Source organism: Heliangelus exortis, chromosome 12, assembly GCF_036169615.1.
Source record: "Heliangelus exortis chromosome 12, bHelExo1.hap1, whole genome shotgun sequence".
Classification (NCBI taxonomy): domain Eukaryota; kingdom Metazoa; phylum Chordata; class Aves; order Apodiformes; family Trochilidae; genus Heliangelus; species Heliangelus exortis.
Genome location: NC_092433.1, coordinates 15,417,955 through 15,440,843, shown reverse-complemented (window position 1 = coordinate 15,440,843; position 22,889 = coordinate 15,417,955). Strand labels below are relative to the sequence as shown.

Genomic DNA, 22,889 nt, shown 5'->3' with positions numbered 1-22,889 from the left:
CCCAAAAATCCCACTCCTTGGAACCAAAGGATTTGGTGCAAGTAAAGAGCATGGAAACAAACTCTGTAGAAGTCAGATGGAATTAAATACCAGTGAATGTATGCTATGCAGCTATCTGGATGTGTCCAATAATGAATTAATATAGATTTTTATCTGAAAATAAAGACTTTCCTTAAAGGAAGGAGGGTATTTAAAGGGAAGGGAAAATACCAAGATTAAATGTCAGGCTAAATGTCCCAGCTGAAGGTTCAATATGCTGTTCCTACTCGAGCAGGCATTGTAAAGCAATAGTTAGTGTCAGAAAATGCAATAGCCTTAACAGTGTTAAATTCAAAGATTTTGGTGGTTTTTTTTAAACATCACCTCTGATTTGTTTCTTTTTGAAGAGAAAGCACATTTCATTTGGTAATAATTTATTTCTCATTCGATTGGACAGATTGTCCCAAAAAGCAATACTTCAACTGAAATCAGTTCTGAAGGATCTTTTATGAATATACATAATGGAGAGGACCCCCATTAAATTCCAACAAAGTGCTGCCATTTTGAGTAAACAAAGTTATCTCAGCAGGGTCACACACTACACCATTAATATGGTCTGCAAATTAATTACTACCCTGACATATGTCAAAACAAATTTTAAGGAGAATAGCACCCAGTAGTAAGCATGTTTTATCTACCTGTTAGTATGCAAAATCTGTATTCAATGGGATCTAAATTTATTCATTTATTCAGAATCCCTTAGAGAAATCAAAATGATTTGCTAGCCTTTTTTTCCCCATCTCCAAATGAAAACTGAGTGAATAACATGCATTTAGTGAGCCAGAAAATAAGGACAAAGCTATGGTGGAGGCCACATTTCAGAAAAGGTGTTGTGTCTGCACGAAAAACCTAATTTTTTTAAAAACAAGCCTGCTAAAATGGACAGTAGTGCTCTGTCACTTGTCAGCACTCTAAGGAACACTAGATTTGGTACTCGTTAGAAAACAAAGTGAGGCAAACAAATCAATTAAAAAAAAAAAAAAAAAAAGAAAAAGAAATGTTTTACCTCTCTTAATACTGTGCTCTTATAACCCCGATAAAGTCCTTGAATACCCTGTAAACCAACAAAAGAAAGCATCAGCTATAGGAAATTAGTTTGCCAAAGATCACAATGTATCCATGATTATGAGCCAAGTGTTACACCCTGAGAGTCAGATCTGAGCTTTCTGCAAGTTAAGTATATTGATCATAACACTGTGTACTGTATTTCATGATTTACAATGCCATATGGTTTTATCTTCATTTAAGAGATCATTTAGCCCCTGAATTATTATTCAGAATAATCAGAAAACACACCTCAGTAAAAATTAAATGTGCAAAAAGGCACAGAAACATTGCTTCAAAATCTGTTTGCCCAATGTTTTGGTCTAGAAGTATCTAAATATTTATGGGATAGTGCAAGCTATTCTTCCTTTTGAAGAGCTCATGCAAAATTAAGACATAAAATGACAGCTTTCTATGTCCACCTACTTAGCCTTGACTCAGCTTTCAGACAAGTATTTTGTATTTTTAACCAGCCAGTAACACTAAAACCCATTTTTGTTTTGAAAGTGCATATGGAATTTATTTTTATCTTCTTGGACAGTTTATTTCATTGTTTGGCAAGTCTTACAGTTCTCTGTGCAGCTACAAAAAGTGAAAAAACATTATTGAAAGCACCAGCTTTTAGACAAGAGCAAACAAATCATAGGAAGACATTCCAGGGACCTTTCTTGTGCAGGGTTATCACAATAGTTTTCATTTACAAGCAAATAAAAATCTATTGGATCATTCAAAGGTTATTTTTATGTCTTCCCTTCCTTGGCTTTTACACATGGATAAGTATAAAAAAAAACTTCACCACAATGCTGTCAGGAGCCACTCTCTCTTATGAAATCTATGACTAAATACATCACTTGCAAGACTTAGTGAAAACAGTGGTGGCCAGAGGAAGGAACAGTAACTACTGAAAAGATGACAAAAGCCCTTATTTCTCAGAAGTTACCAATGCTGAACGAGCACTCCTTTCCAGAGCTCCTAGAGAGGGTCTCTGAAATGGTGCCTTTAAAACAACCTCTCTAAAGCCAGCTTGAAAAACTGGAAGGTGAAGTTTTGATTTCCTTATACATAACATGCCAATTGCTTTTACTGACAGAAGAATGGGGGGAGCACAAAACTGGAATGAAGTTGTAAAAATGCTTCTGTCCATGTACTGATGGAAAGAATGAAGGAATTTCTTGCAATTTTGCTCTGAACTCACCTCATGATACAAGGTGTGGGAGAGAATCCGGAAGGTACTCGAGGAAGGAGAAACCTGAGCCCTTTGCTTGATAACCTCTGAGGGAACCCGTATGAGGCATGCAACCTGCAAAAGAACCACATGTTCAGAGAACAATTCTTTTGGCTACCTTATTCTTCATATAGCTGACACATTTGGAAACTGTTCCAAGCACAGAAACTGGAAAAAAGAGGAAATAATCTTGGAATTATCCAAGCTGAACGTAAAAGCTGTTATGAGCAGCTTATGTGGTTACTCTGAGAGTTATGCACTTTCTGAACACAAAATCATACTAATAGAAAAATGGAAGTACCTTTGAAATTTTTAACTGCCAAACCAGAAGTAGATTTGTGTGGAGAAAATCAAGCTGTACTCAAAATTTAAGCTACCCTGCCTTTTGGCAGCCCCAAGTATTTCCTACACATGCTTTCACAAATCTAAACTGGAGAGTCAGGACAACGAACTTTTTCCTAGGTAGTTCCTTTGTGCCCTCTAGTGACTGGCAGCAAGAGACACTCTGGTTAGCTTTACATGAATATAATATATTCAGGGTTTAACTTAAAACATACACTGGATTTCATTCAAGATGAAGCATTGGGTTGATTCTTTCCTACACAGTGGATTTGCTAGGCAAGAAAGGCTGCAGAAACTGGATGTAATAATGTGTGGCTGCTGCCCCAGAACTCCAGCTTTTCAGAAAAAGCCAAGCCTGGCTTTAAAATGCTCACCTGCCACAACAACTTTAGGTAGAAGTTAATTGTGTGCACATAATTTTGAGCAATGAGGATACTAAAGGACTACAAGTCTCTCATCTCTCTAGAAAATGCCCTCTTATTAGCACTTAAAAGTTGAAGAAGAGCTTGTCTTCAGTTGGCCCCAGAGAGACTTAGAGCAGTGCTGGAACTGGAAGCAAAACACTGGAGACAACACAGGCCCCAAGATTTTTTTGCCATCTGTGGCATCCCATCCTGTGCCAGGCTCAAGAACACACTGATAAACCTGATCCCTTGGCATAAAGGTGATCACAGAGAACTTCGAAGTCAAGACCAACCTTGGGGAAAGCTTTCATCTGAAGTGGCAAAGCAAGCTCCTACCACATGTGCCTGAGAAAGCTCCAGAAGTCACTGCCCAGCTGCAGAGACAGCAACTTGTGTGGTCATTTGTGGGTAACGCAGTACAAGGCTTAAGTTCTATTTTCACAAAGCAACCAAAGAAATATTCTGTTACCCTGTTACATTCCTACAAGTACACCAGACAACAATATCCAAAAAGTCATTACAAATAGATCTCACTCCATATGCTCTTCAATTCTCAGGGTCAAAAATAACAAGTGACCCCAATCTGTCAAGAAAATAAGAACTGTCAAGTTTTTTGATAGTTCAGCATAAATATTTATAGAACTTCATGCTTCATAACACTCCATGTCCTTATATTAGCTTTTTATTCCTTAAAAATATGGAGGCAGGAGGAAAGCTTTAAAAGGGCTCGGATGAAAACAATCCAGTCAATCAAGACCAGACAAAGAGCCCAGGGTGGCTTCCTGACATCTGGGGTGCTGCAGTTTTGGCAGGAGAAGGGTGGCTACAAAGTAATGTCTCCATTTCCCTGGGACTACTTGGGGTCCATTTCATTCCAAATTAACTTTGATGTTTCTCCCATTTGAATTTGCTCTTACAAGGGAATCTGTGGCTGCACAAGAACAAAAACAGTGATTACACTGTGCTGTTCTGAGAGGAAATAAAGGCTTGTGACACCCAGGCTGTGCTGTCAGATTGGCTCCACAGGGCACTTTGGGTACTGAAACAACTGAGCTGCCAACATCAGACTGAAAGGTGACATTTTCACTGTGCACCTGAACTTACAACACGTTACCTTGTTTGTTCCTCTATGTGTGCCTTACTATCAATAACAATTCAAGCAGTCTTTTGATGTCAGTCAAACACTGAAGTATGTGACATTAAGTTCACACCTCTTACTAGCCCACAGAGTTAAAAAATCAAACAAAAACAAACCTGGGACAGATGGGTGCACAGAAATCTCAAATCTGCTACACTCAGATCTCCATTCCTGCCATGCCTCCCAGGTAGTGTTGAAGTTAAAAGAACACAATGCACATATCCACAGTTTGCTCTCTTGGCTCAAGATGTTCAAGCAGCACCAGTGTGATAACACTGCACAGAGAGGAATCACACCAAAATTTTCAGACATCTGAAAGCTATAAGCATGTGCATGAACAAGGGTAAAAGATGTAATTGTGTGGATGGTTCACAGTAACTGTCTACATATATGATTTTAGCTGCATCAACTACTAAATAAATATGCTCAGCAGACAGACAATAATGTGACCTCATACAGTGGGGGCTCATTCACCTCCCAAATCACCAAGATCCCAGGAATAAATTGCTTTTTAATCTCCAGGATGTTTACATAGATGTAGTTCAGTGCTTGCCACAGGAGAGCACAGCACAGCCTGCCAAACCCAGGCCATTCCTGGGGCATCCAACCAGTTTTGGAGATGACTCTGGGGCAAATTAGCTCTAATGAACATCTGCAGCCAGCCACAGAGAGAAGAGCAGTGCCCCCTCAGCTACCTTGGCTGACATTAAGGCATCAGACAAGGATGAAGCCAGGACTTATTCCTATGCTTTGATGGGAGCAAAAAGATAGAATCAACATCCTACAGACAAAGTTCATCAGGAAAATGGGTCCTGCCCTACAAGCTCCTCCCTTATTTACCAGATTTGGTAATACATTTCTCTAGTTTTCAGACTCTTCCTCATGTCAGTGCATATATATAAATAGGTTTTATATATATACACACACACACACACACACACACACACACTCCATAAGGGAAGGAAGACAGTAACACTGAAACAAAAGGATCAAGGATTCTTTTGATTTAAAAAATTTTACAGCTACAAGCAAAGCTGCTCCTAGTTTTAGAGAGGAGGTTATGTAGAAATTAAAGCTTCTGCATAATGCAAAAATGCCAGCATTATCATCTTCCTAGGCTTTCAATAACAGCCACTGCTGAACAAGAGTAGAGTTTCAAAATCTTTGTCTTTCATCTTTACCAGGCCAAAGGTTGACTGCAGTACTTACATGCAAACCTAACTGCATTTTTCATTTACTGACTTGCATTAGCCAGTTAGGGACAAAAGCTAAAAATAATACTATTTAGTTAACATTTATCTGCCAAGTCAGAATATCTTTCAATTAAATGAAGGCATTTTTTTTTTCCTCTGTCGGCTCGAGAAAAAGTGTTTTAACTTTTGGAAACTTCCTGCGTGCATCAATGCTGCCATCTCCTGGTGGGATTCATGCTGGAATCAGACTTTCCTCTTGCTTCTAAACCGATTGTCATGGAATAATGTCCAGTGCAACTCAGGTCTCAAAAATGCCTTGAAATCAATGCAAATCCTCTTTACATACATGTATCTTATATCTATTCCTACGTGGCTGTAGCCAATAGAAAATCAGATCTTCACAAAACCTTTTTGCATGGATTCATCCGAGTTTATTGGAAACACCTTATGTTAATGCACTAACTTCTGCAGAGAGGTCAACCCTACCTACAGCTGGAGCAGCTGCTCAGAATTAGGCAGTAATTATCTAATTCATCAGCACAAAGCCACCAAGCACTTTTCTCTAGAAAATAGCACAAGACAAAAAAAGAACAGAGTAGCCCTGTCTAGAAGGGAGTTAGGTGCAAGTGGGTCATCCAGTCCTTGATGACTCCATAGCCAGGGAACTGCAAAAGCTGAGAGATGTACACAGCTCCCTGCTCATCCAGGGAAACCAACAAACACAGCCAGCAGAATGGCTGAAATAAAATAAAAAAACTATTTTTGTTTTTACATGATTTTATGGTTAACGTGACAGAGAATCTGAAGTAGCTGGTTGGACTGGAAAGAACCCATTGCATTGCCACTGCAAATTTTGGACTACACACTGTTCTGTAAACCACCCTGACACCACTCCTAGTTCACCAGCAGGTGAACTCCTTGCTCCTCTGCCTCACATGTTCTACTCTTCAGGCAAAGCCAAAGATAAGACAGCCACAGAAGAAAAGAGCACAACTCCCCCTGGTCTTCAGACCTATATTATTATCCAAACATTAACATATCCCATTTAGATTAACAGCCTTTTGCTTCCATTTTTTGTGCTCCAGACTAACCATTTTCTACATGACTGGTCTTGCAGGATTTAGCAGAGAACCAAAAAAAGAACACTTGCATTTATTTTTAGGCACCTATACTCCACTTCAACCACTAACAGGCAAGACCAGTTCATGAGATGCATCCAGAAACATATGAAAGAGAAGAGAATAGGTGTTGCAGTAGCTATTGAGGACTTATGCTGGGTATTTTACCCCTGTACTCAGCTCTGGTGAGGCCACACCTCAAGTCCTGTGTCCAGTTCTGGGCCCTTCAGTTCAGGAAGGAGACTGAGGTGCTGGAGCAGGTCCAAAGGAGGCAACTGGGCTGGTGAAGGGATCCAGCACAGATTCTATGAGGAGAGGCTGAGGGAGCTGGGGCTGTTCAGCCTGGAGAAGAGGAGGCTCAGGGGAGACCTCATCACTCTCTACAACTCCCTGGAAGGGGTTTGGAGCCAGGGGGGGGTTGGTCTCTTTTCCCAGGCAACTCTCAGCAAGACAAGAGGGCACAAGAGGTCTCAAGTTGTGCCAGGGGAGGTTTAGGTTGGACATTAGAAAGAATTTCTTTAGGGAGAGGGTGCTCAAGCATTGGAATGGGCTGCCCAGGGAAGTAGTGGATTCTCTGTCCCTGGAGATATTTAAAAAGAGACTGGATGTGGCACTCAGTGCCATGGGCTGGGAACTGCAGTAGTAGTGGAGCAAGGGTTGGACTTGATGATCTCCGAGGTCCCTTCCAACCCAGCCAATTCTATGATTCTATTTAAATTGGGTTGCTGCATGACAAGTTTTTGTCAGAAGTGGGGACACACAGCAGGGACACCCCAATTAGCAGCTTGCCTTATGCAGAATAGCATGCACCTTGCACAGCTGATCTGCCTGACACTCTGAGAAGCTCCCACAACCACACAGGCTGAGCCCTTGCCATCTTTAGCAGGAGACACAAACACCCAGGCTCTGAAGGTAGGCAAAGAGCAAAGCTGTTCAGATGCCAGCGTGTGATGTGCTCCTGGCTCATGAACTGCTCTGTTCTCTGCACTAACCCGGGCCTGAGTGAGGATCAAGACCAAACTTTCCACACTCAGTAATTAGCCAACCATTCTGCTGCAAGGCAGGAGAAAAGCAGACTGAGCACAGAGCTGTTCTGGAACACATTAGTGGCTGGCAGCTCAGGAGCCTGCAATCAGTGACTAGGAGAAAATCTCTGGCTTGCAAAGCTAAGAGTACTTTGAAAACTGGATACAGAAACATGCACCAAGTGCCAAAGAAACATTTCTCTGTTGCAGCTTTAAACCCTTAAGAACACTTTCTAAAGGATTTTAATTTAAAACTTCCCGAGCAGGAGGCTATTTTTAATGACTTTGAGTAGGCTGGGAAGCTTAAATTATATTTATATGGAAAGCCTCAATTAAACACTTAACACAGAACTAAAAGAACATACCTGGGGAGAGTTACTCTTAAATGCTATTTGCATAAGTTTATTCTTAATCAAATAAGAATCTCATTTGACACTCTACACTTTTGTATCCAGAGAGCAGAGACTTTAAACTAAACCTCAATAACTATTCAACATAATCACTAACCCATTCAGGAGAATGCTGCAGCACAACAATGACAACAAAGAGGCTCTGATTTATCAAAGGACATATATTTAGGCTGCAGTCAATCTGGTAACAAAAATCTCATCTCTCACCCCATTCTTGAAGGTCAGAAGGCTTGCCTGCTTCAACACAATGTAGAGAGAGCAAGAAAAACAGCAACTCCAAAATCCCATTCAAAGAGCAGCAGCAACGAAGATGCTGCTTTTGGTATTTTGTCTCATTTAATTTTCAAAGGTTTTTTTAAATTCCCTGTGCATTAGCCCTGACCATACTCCTGCACATAAAAGCTACCTTATAGCTCAGGTGTGGAGTTGATTGTGGGGGTTTTGGGTGGTTTTTGTTTGGTTTGGTTAATATTTTTTTAATAATAAAACACACTCCTTCCCAGAATAGGTTAATAAATGACAATCTGACCATCTCAATTTCCATGATGAATAGAAGTATAAAGTATAAAATTACTACTTCTAACTTGAAACATGTAAAGGCTCCTTTTCTATTCCTCAGATAACTGATTGCTTAAAATAATAGATGAATTTACAGTTAAGACATCTTCAGTTGCACCAATTTCCTTTGGATCCTGAAATAGAAAGGAAAATTTCCCACTTTGTTCAAGACACAGGTTCTTAACAAGCCCTGAATACAGCACTGCAGCTTTCCATGTTTCTCCAAACACTAAGTTTATGTTTGGGTTCCTTAGAACTCACTGGGATTCACCTTTCTCATAGAAGAGGAAAAACAGACTTGTTTGATGCATTATTATGAAATAAGCAAAGCATTTCATCCTCCAAATAATTGTTTCTAAACCCTGGTCACAACACTTGGATTGGGAAGGTTAAAGGCAGACGTGGGGAGCATGAGATATATTTGCAGACAGAAGATAAACCCCCTCATCTTTTCCACCACCAAAAAAAAAAAAACAAAAAAATGGGAGAAACTTGGATTTGTCATACAGTTTCATACCTTCTTGGAACAGAGAAGCCTGAACTGCTGCAATCATTCAGTTCAAGCACCAATAAACCTTCATCTAAATAACTGCTGCCCTTTTGACCAAGACTGAACAAAAATGTAAGATTTATGGTCTATAGCTTGTTGGAGGTCACAACTCAAGTTGTGAACAAGTCCTTTCACACATGCTTGCCAGCAGGCTGTGCTACCTGCTAAAGCAGAACTGAAGTGCAGAATTGAAGTGCTAACACCTATTTTAATAAAGAAAACGTCTCCAGGGACAACACAAGTCCAATAAGTACTGTGTGTTATCAGTTTCTGCTTTAAGTGCCAGCCCCAGAGAAAGTGTTCATCTTCAAAATAAAGCCTCATAATATGCTAACCTTCTTTTCCCCTCCAACATTCATGCTCAACACAGATGTGCCTCCTTCCAGCCTGGTTAAATTCAATGCTGTGCAAAGCTGCTGGGGTCACAAACAGGTGACTCCACTCCTAATTTAAACCCCATGGAAAGAACAAGTTTTAACTAATGCACTCTGGATGAGAAAGTTTAGACAATGCCAAGCTCTTTGTCCCATCTTTTCCTCTGGCTGACACAATAGGGCCTTCATTAATTTAACTGCAGCTCCCCTGCATGCTGGCAGGAAACATTTCTTCAAAGAGCAATCTCACCCAGCAAGATCCCTCAGATCTCAGCACTTTCCAAAGCTTAAAAAAGTATTTGTTCAGAGATGAGACTATTCACAGGGACCATCACAAAAACTTGTAGAAACAGCTTCTGCACAAACATTTTCAACTCCCTCCGAGTTTCCACCTTAGATGACTTCACCTGGAAGCTGCAGAACTGTTTTGAGGTGTTATTTCATCCTGTCACTGTCAAACCTAAATCAGCTCCTTATTGCTTTCCAGTGCTCCCTTCTTCCAGCTCCAGAGCATTGTCTGCCCCATCACAAACTTCTCCCTTCACAATTGCTTTGTAAAAGCTGAACCTTTTCAGGCTTCAGCTGTCAAAGTCCTCTGCCAGCTCCTTGTTGATCACTTCAGTAGCCCTCTTAACACGGGCTTCTGCCCCTCTCAGACTTCCTTCCCCACTCATGGCATTTGTCCAGCTACAACTCTTGCTGTGGGTTCCCTACTTACATCTCCATCAACCACATCAAATACACTTTGGAAAACTTTTGGCCTTAAACAGTAGAAATTTGGGCTGGATTCTCTTCACAGAAAGGAGAAATTGCTACCCAGTTAGATCAGTTCATAGGCAAAGAACTGACAGATGAGACTAAACACCTCTTTACAGAAGTATTTCCCACTGCAGATGTTTTGAAGGCTCATGTGCTGTGCATAAGGAAAATGACCTTTCACAGGTTCAATGTAGCATTTTGTTAACTTTTTAAAAATAAACCTAAAACTTACCAAAAGGGGTCTGCTATTATTCACATCTCTTCTGTACTTCAGCCCAGAGCATCTCACAGATTTTTAAGTTTCTCAGTCACAAGTGTAGGCAAAACTGTCAGCTGAGCAGCTTTAAGAAAAGTAGTGCTTAACATGGTTGATGCTTGAATCATAAATTAGCAGATTCCAACACTGAAAGCCCTAAAGCCAAAGAAGAGGGAGACCCCTTAATTCAACCTGCAGAACTGCCTGCATAATCCAATCTATCCCAACAACTCTTCCACCACTGACAGCCTGTTAAATGTTTTTTAAAAGGCTTAAGAAACTAAGCACATCCACCAGCCAAACTGCTCTTTCAGCAAAAGTAGCATGGTGCATCCCATCCAGCATAAAACTGTTTCCCAGGAGCCAAGTGGGGTCAGGCTGTGTTACAGGAGGACAAACTTTAATGAGATTCCAGGCATGAGAACACAGGCAATATTTTATGAAAACACATTAAGTCTCCTGTTGAAAGATAACCAGTATTTTACTAGTTGCTCAGTCTCTTGGGATTACTTTGGCCCAGAACGTGGACATTCCAACTCCATTGTATTTTATCAAGTTATTTTCCTCTAACTGATCCCTTAGTCTTTCCTACAGCCTTTTCACTTAAAGAATTACAGGCTTGTGCACATATGGAGCTATTCAGAGATAGCTATTCCTGACAAAACCTGTCTAGAACTTTACTTTGGAAGAAACTTATCATAAAATCAGACATTTCCAAAGCTGGCTCTGGCAGAAAATGTTGCAAGATAGAAAATCCATCAGCAAATAAAACTTCTCACTTATACTCATTCATTCAGATTACCTTTCCTCTTTGAGCTATTTCTAAATAAACTGAATATCAGCTCCAGAATTGAAAGATGACCACCATCAAGTTTCTACTCTTCACTGCAAAGTACCATGTACTCTAAGCCCCAAATTAAGTAGACAACACAAAGCAACCTGGGAAGGGCATCTGATGAAGGGGCAATGTATGCAGTTAACACAGGATACAAAAGAAGATCAGTGTGGGTGGTTGGTTAGGTGTTTGACAGTTCTTAATTTGCTGTTCCAACCTTTAATTGTATGATGAATTTGTCAGCAGCATTTGTGGTTTCATGCCTCCATTCATCTTTATTTACAACTAATGTTCAGGTGCAGCTCTAATTTGAGTTTCCATCCACTCTATCTATGCTCCTTTTTCCATTAGCTCATAACAGTCTCAGCTTCACAACCATCTTCCAGCCACTGCTCAGCTACACTTCTGAATTTGGCAAAAATCCAGCAGCATCTGTATTTGCAGACCTGACCTTCCCTAAATTTATGACTATTTCAAAATCCACCATGATTAAATCCAAAGACCACCTACAGTGCTGCACTCTCCACCATTACTCATCTTGCCAGGCTTGGCATGTTCCCATTCTCAATACTTATATGCATCCAGATATGCACAGCACAAAAGACAAAGTCACACCTAAAATGACAGGCATTGAACAATGAAAATAAAAATTAAAAATAATAAAAAAAAAAAAAGCAGCTCCAGTGCTGTGGAAGAGGTCCCATCAAATTTTGACTTGTCAGAATTTGGACACCACTTCGAATACTATGGTTTGTCAGCCCACACTATACTGCTTGAGAGGAGACTGGATGCAAAGAAGTGAAGGGGTGCTTTTTTTTTAAACAGGTTTGTCTATTTAGTAGTTCAGTTCTTTGAAAAAGGGTTGGTTAAAAATTCAATGTCATTAGCCTGAAGTCTAGACACAGTAAGTACTGAATCACTTTGTTGCAGCAGATAATCATTGATTTAGAAGCAACTCTCCTCAGAGTACCCACTTTGCCTGTGAATTGAAAAGCCACATCTTCCAACATGCAAGTTTTGGAGTTTCAAATACCTAAAACCTTAACTCCATGTCTGATGTGAGCAGCTGTTTCATTTCTGTCAGTCTGGGCTCCTGCAAGCTGATCTTCCTGGGCTTACAATGCTGTAAAGCCCTCACCAATTATCCTGTTGGAGATGCTTTCATATTTCTCTAAGGATTTGTCTGACTCATGCTTTTGCCTTCTCCTCAGAATAGGCATTAATAGCAACTTTCTTCTCTGACCTAGCCAGTTACTCATGGAATTCACACCATTACACTTTTGGAGATTGCTGTTCTTCTATTAAATTGAAACTACCAAACTGCTTTAAAAGATACTGAAAGGGCAGAAGGAAGAAGGGGCTGATTTGTAGACAGAGAAAGAGATTGACAACATGATTGACATGATTGTCCATCATGTCTAAAATCATTTTCCAGAAAAAAAAGCCCACAAAACAAGGCAAAAAAGTCATAATATGCACTTTCCTCTCTTTTGAATTAAAAGCACACTCAAAGTGTCATGCTACAGAATCATGATCTGTAAAGTGTAAACTTGCTTACATTTGGGCTTGCTTCTTCTAAGAAACAAGTTAGAACTTGTAGAGAAATCTACCTGACTTCCCTTGGAAGATAATTTCTGCATTAAGAAGCTTTTCTATTTGACACATCCCAACACCAGGAGAAAAAAAAAAAATCCCCAAGTTATTACTACCCAGGGTCAGATGCTAATCACACACAAACCACACACTTTGCTCTTATCACAACAGTATCTTAAGTGGCAACACACTGAAATACACAAGTGAGCTTGGAATTTCACCTTGAAATACCTGTCCTCACCTTGCCCTGTGGAGCCACATGATCTCTTCTGCCCAGTGACAAATTTTGTGATGTTCCAGTTCAACTCAGTCAACATCCCTCTTTCCTCAAATTCTGGAAGAAAGTGTGAGGCCAAAATCCTTCTTGCTGAGCCCAGCCAAACCTCTCATCTTCAAATGCCACCCCCACCTAACACTGAGTTGTCTCCTCCAAGCCCCAGTAGGCAGCCCAAGTTTTAGCATTCTTCCAACCACACCAGAAACCTTCCTAGACCCAAAGCTTGTCCAGCATAAATCCAGCTCAAGGGAACACAGTGCAGAGGCACTGAAGCAGAATTAAAACAAGCAAGATGAGAAACCTAAAGCTACATCAGCCTAAAAAATGTAACAGCTACAGCATACACTGAAGACACATCACTTCCCTGCAAGCCTTGGGGGATACACTGCACCGTGTCAACACATCTCCAGTGCTGTAAACCTGAAGTACTCTGGAAATTTACACAAGGACAAAAGCAGCTCAGTAACTTCAGCTGGTAATTCACACCCAGAGCACGGTCAGTTCTGCTGGGTATCTACCTCCCACCCTGGTTCTCAGTCCTCTCCCCTGCATTTTCTCTCAAGCGAGATCACAGCAAGGTAGCTTGCTTTCCTGCTGAGTAGGGGAAAAGAAAGAGACAATGTAACCAAAAGCAGCAAATAAAAAATAAAATAAGAGCTCAGGAAGATAAGAGCGAACTTATATTTACAAGCGACAGCACAAAACTTGCACAAAGTATCTTTCAAAGTTGGGATTGTAACCACAACAATATCTAAACATTAGATGGCAAGGGCTGCTGTCAGCTGGCTGCTCTACAACAGGATCCAAAGGACTTGATTCTCACCTCCACAGAAAAGCCAGCAGGATGTAAAATTAACTGTGCTGAATCCAACCACTTTGGCACCTCTGAAGGAAACCTCATCAGTCAAACTGGGACAATCTGAAACTTATCCCATAAAACCATGTTTGCAGGAGGCTAGTGGAGGAGACCCAGAGGGGGACTTCTCTTTATCAAAGTTTCTTGTAATTAATAGTATAATCTGTCATATTAAACTGACAGACTTTGTACAAATCCATCTGGAGCTGTATAATTAATTCTGAATCTGCAAGACATACCTGGTCACTATTTAAAATGGTCACTAGGAGGTTAAAAATACTGCTCCTTCTCAGAGTTACTTACACCACCTTAGAATATTAAAAGTAAAGTTTTAGAACATCTGGTTTTCCTTTCCACTCCCTATGATATCATGTTTTCCAAGCACATTTGGCAGTTCATTGTGAAGATACAGGCAGACTAAACATACAGGGCAATGCCGAGTCAAGATGAAAAAATTCCAAAGCCCTGGATGCAGTAAGCATGTTTCCTATCTCCAAATTTCAGTTACATAAGTGGTATAATAAGGGTTTTCCCCTCTTCATAAGTCATGTAATTCTTCAACCTTATTCTTCCTTGATAAGATGACACACCATGTATCTGCCCCCTGGAGTTTGGCTGTGTTTTTGTAATTTTTCATGTATTATGGGATATTCTGAGGCCCTACACAGCAAGGCTCAGTTATACGAAAAAATAATTCCGTTTAACAGGGTCAGATGTTGCATGAACTTGTCTTTATCTCACTCTGGAAGAAGAGATTAGCCTTCTATATACCCCCTGCCTAAAAGGAAAAAAAAAAGGAAAGGAAAACAACCAAGCTACAGTCACTGCTCAGCTTTGTACCTCCTAATCTGGAGCTGGGAAAGTCAACCAAACCAATTCCAGGGAACTCTTTCCAATGAATGTACACAGGCTGTAAGCAGTATAGAAGAGTGGCTGTTCTAAAAAACTAAAGAGCTCCCATTTGACCAGGTACTTCCATGTATTTTAACATATCTTGCTGCAGCCTTTGCCTTTTTCCTCTTAACCATTTTCTTATTTTTACTGGTGCATATTCAAAACACAGATTAGTCAGCATTAACATACCTTTAAGCTTAACACATGCTCATATTTTATTGATTCACAAAAAGGCAGATGATTCATTTATGCTCAGTGAGAAGCAGACCTAGAAATAACATCACTTTCTTGCTCTAGATCTTAATTTCTCTACTTTGCAAAAAGATGATTTGGAAATGCAGAAAGATGCCTTGGGAATCCTAACATGACAAAGTTATGGGCTTGCTGTTTCATATTTAAACAAAATTTGTATTATAGTAATTATTAGAGTGTACAAAGAAGGAAAAGTTTCTATTGCAAAAACTGACAAAACAGTAGTCCCAGTGGCTATGCTCTGATTAAAAGTTAATGACCAATCAATAAAGCTATAATTATAGCTTTCACCCTGATGCAATTTGGAATAGTTTATATTTCTATTGATCAGCTAAGACTTCTTATAAAACAAATGTGAGAAGATCTCACTTTGTGCTGTTGTTATTACAGGTTTGTTGCAGCAAATCTCTAAACCCCCAACTCAATTATTTTACAGCTTAGTTCTCCCATCACACCAAGAAGAGAAGAGCTGGCAAAAAGCAGAATCTTATTAGCTGAAAAATTGCTGCTACAACATCACAGTTTCCACACCATGAAGTCAGATTGCCATTTCCATGGCTATCACTGTGTATTTTTCTGGCCTTAAGGAAGCAAGAGCCAAGCACATGAGACAGAACTAAGCAACTCATTTAACTATGCTGCACCTCCATCTGTCAGCTGGAAAATTAAAGCAGTAAGCACCTGAGTTTTAAGCACCATGAGACTACAGACCACCTTGGAAAATACAAGCAAAAGGCTCTGTAATCATGCAAGAAGTAATTTGTAGCCAGCTGTTTTTTGGCTGCTGATCATTAAATTGCCTGGTCACAGTTTTCTCACAGAATCCTCACAGGTAGAAGAGTTATACTATAAATAACCCTCTCAAAAAGACTTTTTTCAGTGGATTTTTATTGCAGAACACTGGCACCTCTTTCAGAGCCCAATTGTCATTTTGCTTGATTCTGAAGCAGCACTTGAGAAGTTTAAAACACCTCTTGGATATGCTGTTCCATGAGACATCAGCAAACAAGGAATTTGAGGGCTATGCATTGCCATAGAGGTAAAGAATCTTTTGCTGAGTTCAGTCTGAACAGAACTTCCAGAGAAATAAGCTCTGTTCATTGCCCTTAGAAATCACAACCTGACAGCACAAGCTCTAATCAAGATAAAAAAGGATCCACCTGAGGCAGCAATATAAACATATCCCACCCAGCTCTAAATCTACCTACCTTCTATCTGCCTATAACCACTACCAGCATGGTTGGGAGGTGCTGCATTCACTTATCTTCACATACTTGGTATGTTAAATTAAACTCCCTGGCTAAATCCCATTTAATCTACTCAGTATCATTTCCACAGAAGAATAAAAATGACTTGGGAATCAAAGCTGAGTCCAGAGAGCAGGGAGAGCTGAACTGCTTCCCATGGGAAGTAGGGAGGCTGCACTTCAGGAATAGCAAGGCACCTGCTGCTAAGCTAAAATGGCAGAGATGCCTCTGCACTCCTCTGCCTACAAGGGTGACAAAAGCAGGAGAAAGCAGGAGGACAGCATGGGCAGGAACAGCAATGGATTGTCTGCAGCTGAACACCCAGCCCTGAACACTGCCAAGGCCCTCTGCTAGCTCTGCAGTTAGAAACACAAGGAGCATTTGAGGAAAGAAGGATCTTGCTGAACATGGAATATTTGATTCAGCCAACCCAAAGCCACCTTGCTCTTTTTGCTTGCAAATAACCTCATAAGCAACTGAGAGGTCTACTAAGAATTATTACCAACTCATTTATCCACTTTGAAATAATCTTCACAAGTATCAACCCTTCATTAAAAAAAATAACATTTTTGTAAGAACTGTCACAAGTACAAAGATAGTTAATGCTCAAAAAAGTAAGATGTGACACCAAGTCTGAGTCCTCATAATTAAATGGTTTCCTCACAAACATACAACATATGAATTTTTCTTACCACTTCCCCAAGGGAGGCAGCCACCATGTGTGTTGCTGGAGACAAGTAAGATGCAGAGTCATGGTGCAGCACAGATTTCACATTCTCATAGGTGATAAAAAATGCAGCAGCTGAAATTCAAGAACACCTGTAGTCATTTACCTGTTCATCACAGAACTAGCACAAAAACATTCAGAGGTTGATTTTGTCACCTGTTAGTCTGCAACTGCAGTTGAAAATAGAATATTTTAGCCCCCAAAGAGTACAACAATATCAACATCATCTATGGGATAATACTTTCAGTAGTTCATGCTCCTGGCTACCATAGACAAACCTCCCATTAATATGAAAGGTGTTAGGGCTTTAGGACATACTTAAGAAAAAGATTTTAATTATGTCCAGTAGAATTTGAAAAAAATTGTATCATCCATATTCATAGATAGGAAGGGTAGAAAGGAAGTTGCTTGTTTAAATTGTATGGGAGGTCTTTATTTTGGGGTGAAAAAAAAACCAAAACCAAACAAAACCTCAAATCATTTGATTAACAGAAAAAAAATAACCAATGTACTTGATACAAGCCTGCTACCCTGCAACACACTGAACTGTTTCACTAACAGTTCTTAATGACTTCATAGCTATCATTAGTTTAATATTTTGCACGTTAGCTCCACAAAAAAGTTACTCTAAGCTTCTGAGGGACTCCAAGTCCTCTCTAGTAAACAAAAACAATACGAAACTCATCTGAACACACCAACATGAGCTGTGTTTATTCACTGCAACAGACAAAAGGCACTTGCACCTTAAGGGTTACTCCTTCTCCTAAAGATAATTTCAGTTCTCCATCATACACTGAAAAGATAAAACCACAGTTCAGATTTTGTAAATGTCAATCCTAAAAAAATACCTGACATGTCTTCCAGGGAAACAGACTTTAATTGTGAAGAAGGGCTATGTGAATTGCCTGCTGTTAATCAAAAGATGCTTATCATCTCAGAAGGAGATAACAGCAGACAAGATAAAGAACTGAATTTTTTAATATCATCTTATGAAGGACATCAAACACCTGAAGGTGTCAGTGGATTTGCCAGCTAAGTTCTCCTAACATTTACTACTGACAGCACAGCTTGCTGCTTTTTTTTATCCCTTACTACAAAGACAAAAAAGACAAAAGCATTAGTAATTTTAGCTGCCTTTTCTCTGCAGAAACTACAAGCATTTACTTTTTAAAGCTTCATTTTCCAAAGTATTCCTGATGCCTTCTAAGTGTGCAGTTGTTTCCAGGGAGAAAAAGACTGGCATAACATTGATCAATCATAGAATGGGTAGAGTTGGAAGGGACCTTAAAAGCTCATCCAGTTCCAACCCCCCTGCATGGACACCTCCCACCAGACCACGGTGCTCCAGGCCCCATCCAACCTGGCCTTGAACACTTCCAGGGAAGGAGCAGCCACAACTTCCTGGGGCAACCTGTTCCAGTGTCTCACCACCCTCAAATTAAAGAATTTCTTCCCAATGTCTAATTAAATATTCCCTCTTCAAGCTTGAAACCATTTCCCCTTGTCCTCTCAGTACACACCCATGGCAAAAGCCCTACCCAGCTTTCTTGCAGTCCCCTTTCAGATATTTGAAGGTTGCTATAATGTCACCTCAGAGCCTCCTTTTCTCCAGGCTGAACAACCCCAGCTTCTTTAGCCTGGGAAGGTGCTCCAGCCCTCTGATCATTTTAGTGGCTCTCATCCCCAGGGCTCAAAAACCTCCAGTGCTCAAGCATCTTGAATTTTGATTAATTTCCAATGCTGTGAAAGACTGGGTGATGAAAAAAGCATTTAGCAAGACTCAGGCTCTCTTTGGTACCTAGCAATGCTTTAGGGTGCCACTATAAATAAGGACAGGCCTATAAAGCACATCCAAGGAGTAAAGGTTGCTTTTCAGAGCAAACATGCAGCAGCTTTCATTCCATGCTTGCTACAAGAGATTGTTCAGTACTGCACAATTAAAGAAACTGCTCTTCACAGCTAGACATGGACCCACTGAATCCATGGAGCCACCTGCAGGAACAGAAGCAATGGACATGAACACCCTTAAGGAAGAAAAAAGCACAATCCATAGAAAATTTACCATTTGGAAAGGATCCTATAGCAGTGGAAGGAACACCAGCATAGATGCCACGAAAGCCACCAGCCTTCCTAAATCCTTGAGGACTCTGCAGTCTTGTTTTTACAGTATCCAGGGGGAAAAGGATCAAGTCAACACAAACGCCAGCAACTCCACCAGCCTTCAAGACAGAACCATGGAGTAAAGTGCATTAATATTCAAAGAGCTGAAGCTGAGGGACTTTGATTATTGACTTAGCTCTTTCAGCTAAGATAATATTCAAAGAGGTGAAGCTGAGTAACTGATATGTGCCTAAACGAAAGCACTACTGACCAAGTCCTTTCTGAGGTCAGATTTGAAACTGAATCTTACACAGTCCTCAGTGGCTTCTATTGTCTTAACAAAGAAGCTTCAAGAAAGTAATAGATACTATGATTTTTAAACTATTTTAAAGGTGTTTTCAAAACAATGTCAATGTTTTGAAGGGTGCAAGCAAAGCAATTCAACACAACACAGAATGATCAGCAGCTCTGGGAAGCTGTGTGATAACACCAGGGAAAAACAGCATCTTTAGAAAGCACAGTCAAGTTTTACTAGCAAATGCCTTCATTTAAAGTATCCATTCCCTTAAGCTTATTTGTTGGGCAAAGCCTAAAATAAAACTGATTTATTTCTTCTGGTGACAAAAGCCTATAGGAGAAAAAAACCCCAACATATTAAATTACAATGTTTTCAAAATCAGAAGAAAAAGGGGAAGGTTTTTATCAAGGTGATTTTAAAAAATCAAGCCCTAAAAATACAGCTTTATAAAGGTCAATCTTTTTCCATTGTCTGTGTTTCTATTTTACTTTTTAAATTTTTTAAGGTTGTGGGGTTTTTAAGTTTAAGGAGATTTGATTTTTTTTATTTTTAAACTTTTCCAGGGCATGGCTGATGTGTAGGAAAGAACTGAAAAAGACAGGAGGAGAATGAAAGAAACAGAAAAGCTCATTATAAAAAAAAAAAAAAAAAAAAAAAAAAAAAGAAGAAGAAAAATCAATAGTGAGCATTAATCCATTATAAGAAATTATATAAGATGCATTGTTATTCAGAATAGATAACATAGTTTGATATCTACCTCATATAGGACAGCATACAAGAAACAGCTGCACAGCTTTTTAACTCTGCCTGAAAATTAATCACATGTGATTTTTTCCCCCCTTAAGGCCAACAGAGGATTGTGAGAGGTGTTCACTATCTACTACCACAGTTTTAATCAATAACTTAATTATTCTTTTAATCTAGTAGCCTATTTTGCATGCCTTGATTTTTTTTCTTCACTCTCTCATCAAAATCCTTATCTGCTGAAAATAAAATTGATCAGATTTAATCTAGCCACCTGCTAAGACATGAATCAAAAGTTACTAATTGCTTCTTTACTTTTCAAAGTATCTTTAAATGCTATTTAAATTCATGAAGCAGCTATAGAGCACCTGCCAGGGGGTGGCAATCCCTGTGTGCTTATGCCACCTACAGAAAGCAGTTCATGATTTTTAGACAATAACACAACTAAAAAGCACCTTCTCCCCCACTTCTCAGTAACAGCAGCAGAGGGCAAACAGGTGAAAATCTTCACCAGGAGTTAGACGTACACATTCGAGTCCCAACTCAAGCTATTTCGATGATTAAACTTCACTCCATTAAAACAGTTTAATTAAAATTAAACCCCCCTCAACTGCCCCCGGAGGGCTGCTGGCAGGGAGCTGCCCTCTCCCCGCAGGTGCAGGCGCACCGCTTTCCTTAAACCAGCCCAGAGCCCCGCGTCCCTGTTTTTCCACACAAAAACCCACATGGAGGGCTGGATAACTCCACGGATAGTCCCTAACTAGGTGGGAATGAGGGGTTTTACCCCTTTGCCTCCTTATCGCAACACTGCCTCGGCTCCTCTTGGTTCCCACTCCCACCTCGTCGCCTTGGCAACGGGTAGGCCCGGCCCCACTCACTCACCGCCAAGGCCGCCCAGGACTCCTGCAGCTCCATGCAGGGGTGGCGATACGGGATATGGGCGGTGACACAGCACGGCACGGCACGGCACAACCCGGCTTCCCCTAAGGCAGAACGGGATTAAACGAACGGTTTCAGCCGTGTCCCAGGTGGGCACATGGGCGCAGCCATCTTGTCTCCCCGCTCAGCTCTGCGCCTGCTCCGTGGAGCCGCGCATGTGCGGAGCGGGGCGGTGAAGCCGCTGCCCTCACGCCCGCCCTTGGGTAGGCGACGGGGTTTCGGGTCTCTCAAGGCTGTTAATTAACAGCAAAGCGTTAATTAGCTGTCATTTAGCGGTGATTGGTTGTGCGCCAGCAGCTGTGCAGCTCCCGGGAAGGGAGGGGGGGTGCTGGGGTTGGGCCCGGGTGGTCCTGAGGGGCTGCGGTGGCCACTGTGGGGTTTTAACACCTGTGTTCAGAAAGGAGAACTTAACTCACTAGGAAAACAAACAAACAAAAAATAATAGTCATCCTGAGGCGAAAACATCCATATTTGGGGTTTCTTTCTTCAATTCATGTTTGCAGAGCACACACCTGGTGACTCTTACAGCTGCTGCTGCCCTGCATGTACTCCCCCTGAGCCCTTCTTGCCAACAACAGTAAAAATGCATAAAAATCTCCCCACCAGGGTCGTCTCCTCTGCCTGGTGCCAGGTGTGGTGTTTCTCCCTTGAAGGAAAAATGCTGTTTTTCAATCCCATGGCCTCAAAAACGCTTTCCTATTTTGCAAGTGTGTTTTGCTGAGGCCTCTCCACAAAAGGTATTAAGATCAGCAGTGGTTTCAAAACTTTAAAAGAAGATTCTGGCATAGAGTCCTCACATAATCTTCACCCATCGGGAAGACACACTTGAAAATTACTTGAAATTACAGGCAATACGATTCCAGGGTAAAGAAGGGGTAAATTTTGTGCATGCAAATCCAGAAAACCATCAGGCTTTCATTCCAGATTTACTTGGCTGCAAACACATCACTTGGGATGACTTTTGGATGGAGCAGCCGAGGATGTGACTGTGCCTCATATTTTCAGCATCAGAAACCACCTTCAGGCAGCTCAGCTCCCCTTCAGCAAACTGCTGAGGGTGTTTGCAGGTGGGAAGAACCATTCTGCCTGTCCTCTAACACCTGCCCACAGCAGCATGGTGATCAACATCAGATTGGAATTGCCAACTCCAGCAAATTTATTACAGCTCTCCTGCAACTCTGTGATTTTTTTCTGGGCTGGCTCGGTTGCTTGGTTGTCAACCACTTCAACATTTCTAGAACACTTATCTCCAGCTGGTATCTCCACTCATCTCCAGTCTGGCTGTGTGTCCAGTTTGCTGGCCTGGGAATTCATTCCTGAAAAAGATTTATGGAAGAAGCAGAAGCCACAGTTATGTATTTTAGCTGTAATATAGCAAAGACTGGACTGTGACTATTTATTTTAGTAGCACCCAGCAGAGTACCTGGATTTCTGAAAGAATCCTGCTGTTCAGATAGAAATACAGATTGCCTGAAATCCACCATTTCCAGCTGATCTTCTGGTAAGTGGCTAAATAAACACAAAGTCTGAAATTCCTTAGGTTCCATGTCTGTCATTAAATTAGGTACTTTGGAGTGATATTGAGGGGAAAAATGAGACATCTGCAGTTAATGAAGCATACTTTCAGAGTTGCTTCTTTCCCCACACAAACCACTGATGGCAGCACTTAAAATGAGCTCTTGAAATGACCTT

At 40.7% G+C, this 22,889-nt stretch overlaps 1 protein-coding gene across 2 annotated transcripts in view; it reads right to left on the bottom strand.

Moving 5' to 3' along the window:
* SLC25A26 (solute carrier family 25 member 26) overlaps positions 1–21,340 on the bottom strand; it is an 81,109-nt gene extending 59,769 nt beyond the window's left edge. Inside the window, exons 1-5 of one of the 2 annotated variants that reach the window (XM_071756252.1) lie at positions 21,141–21,340; positions 19,179–19,335; positions 17,082–17,191; positions 2,279–2,383; positions 1,046–1,093 (exon numbers count right to left, since the gene is read on the bottom strand). In XM_071756252.1, the coding sequence (XP_071612353.1) occupies positions 1,046–1,093; positions 2,279–2,383; positions 17,082–17,191; positions 19,179–19,335; positions 21,141–21,173 (453 nt within the window). In that variant the 5' untranslated portion in view covers positions 21,174–21,340. The remainder of the gene's footprint in view (positions 1–1,045; positions 1,094–2,278; positions 2,384–17,081; positions 17,192–19,178; positions 19,336–21,140) is intronic. The other variant, XM_071756253.1, reaches the window with a different exon arrangement.
* Between the last annotated feature and the right edge of the window lie 1,549 nt (positions 21,341–22,889).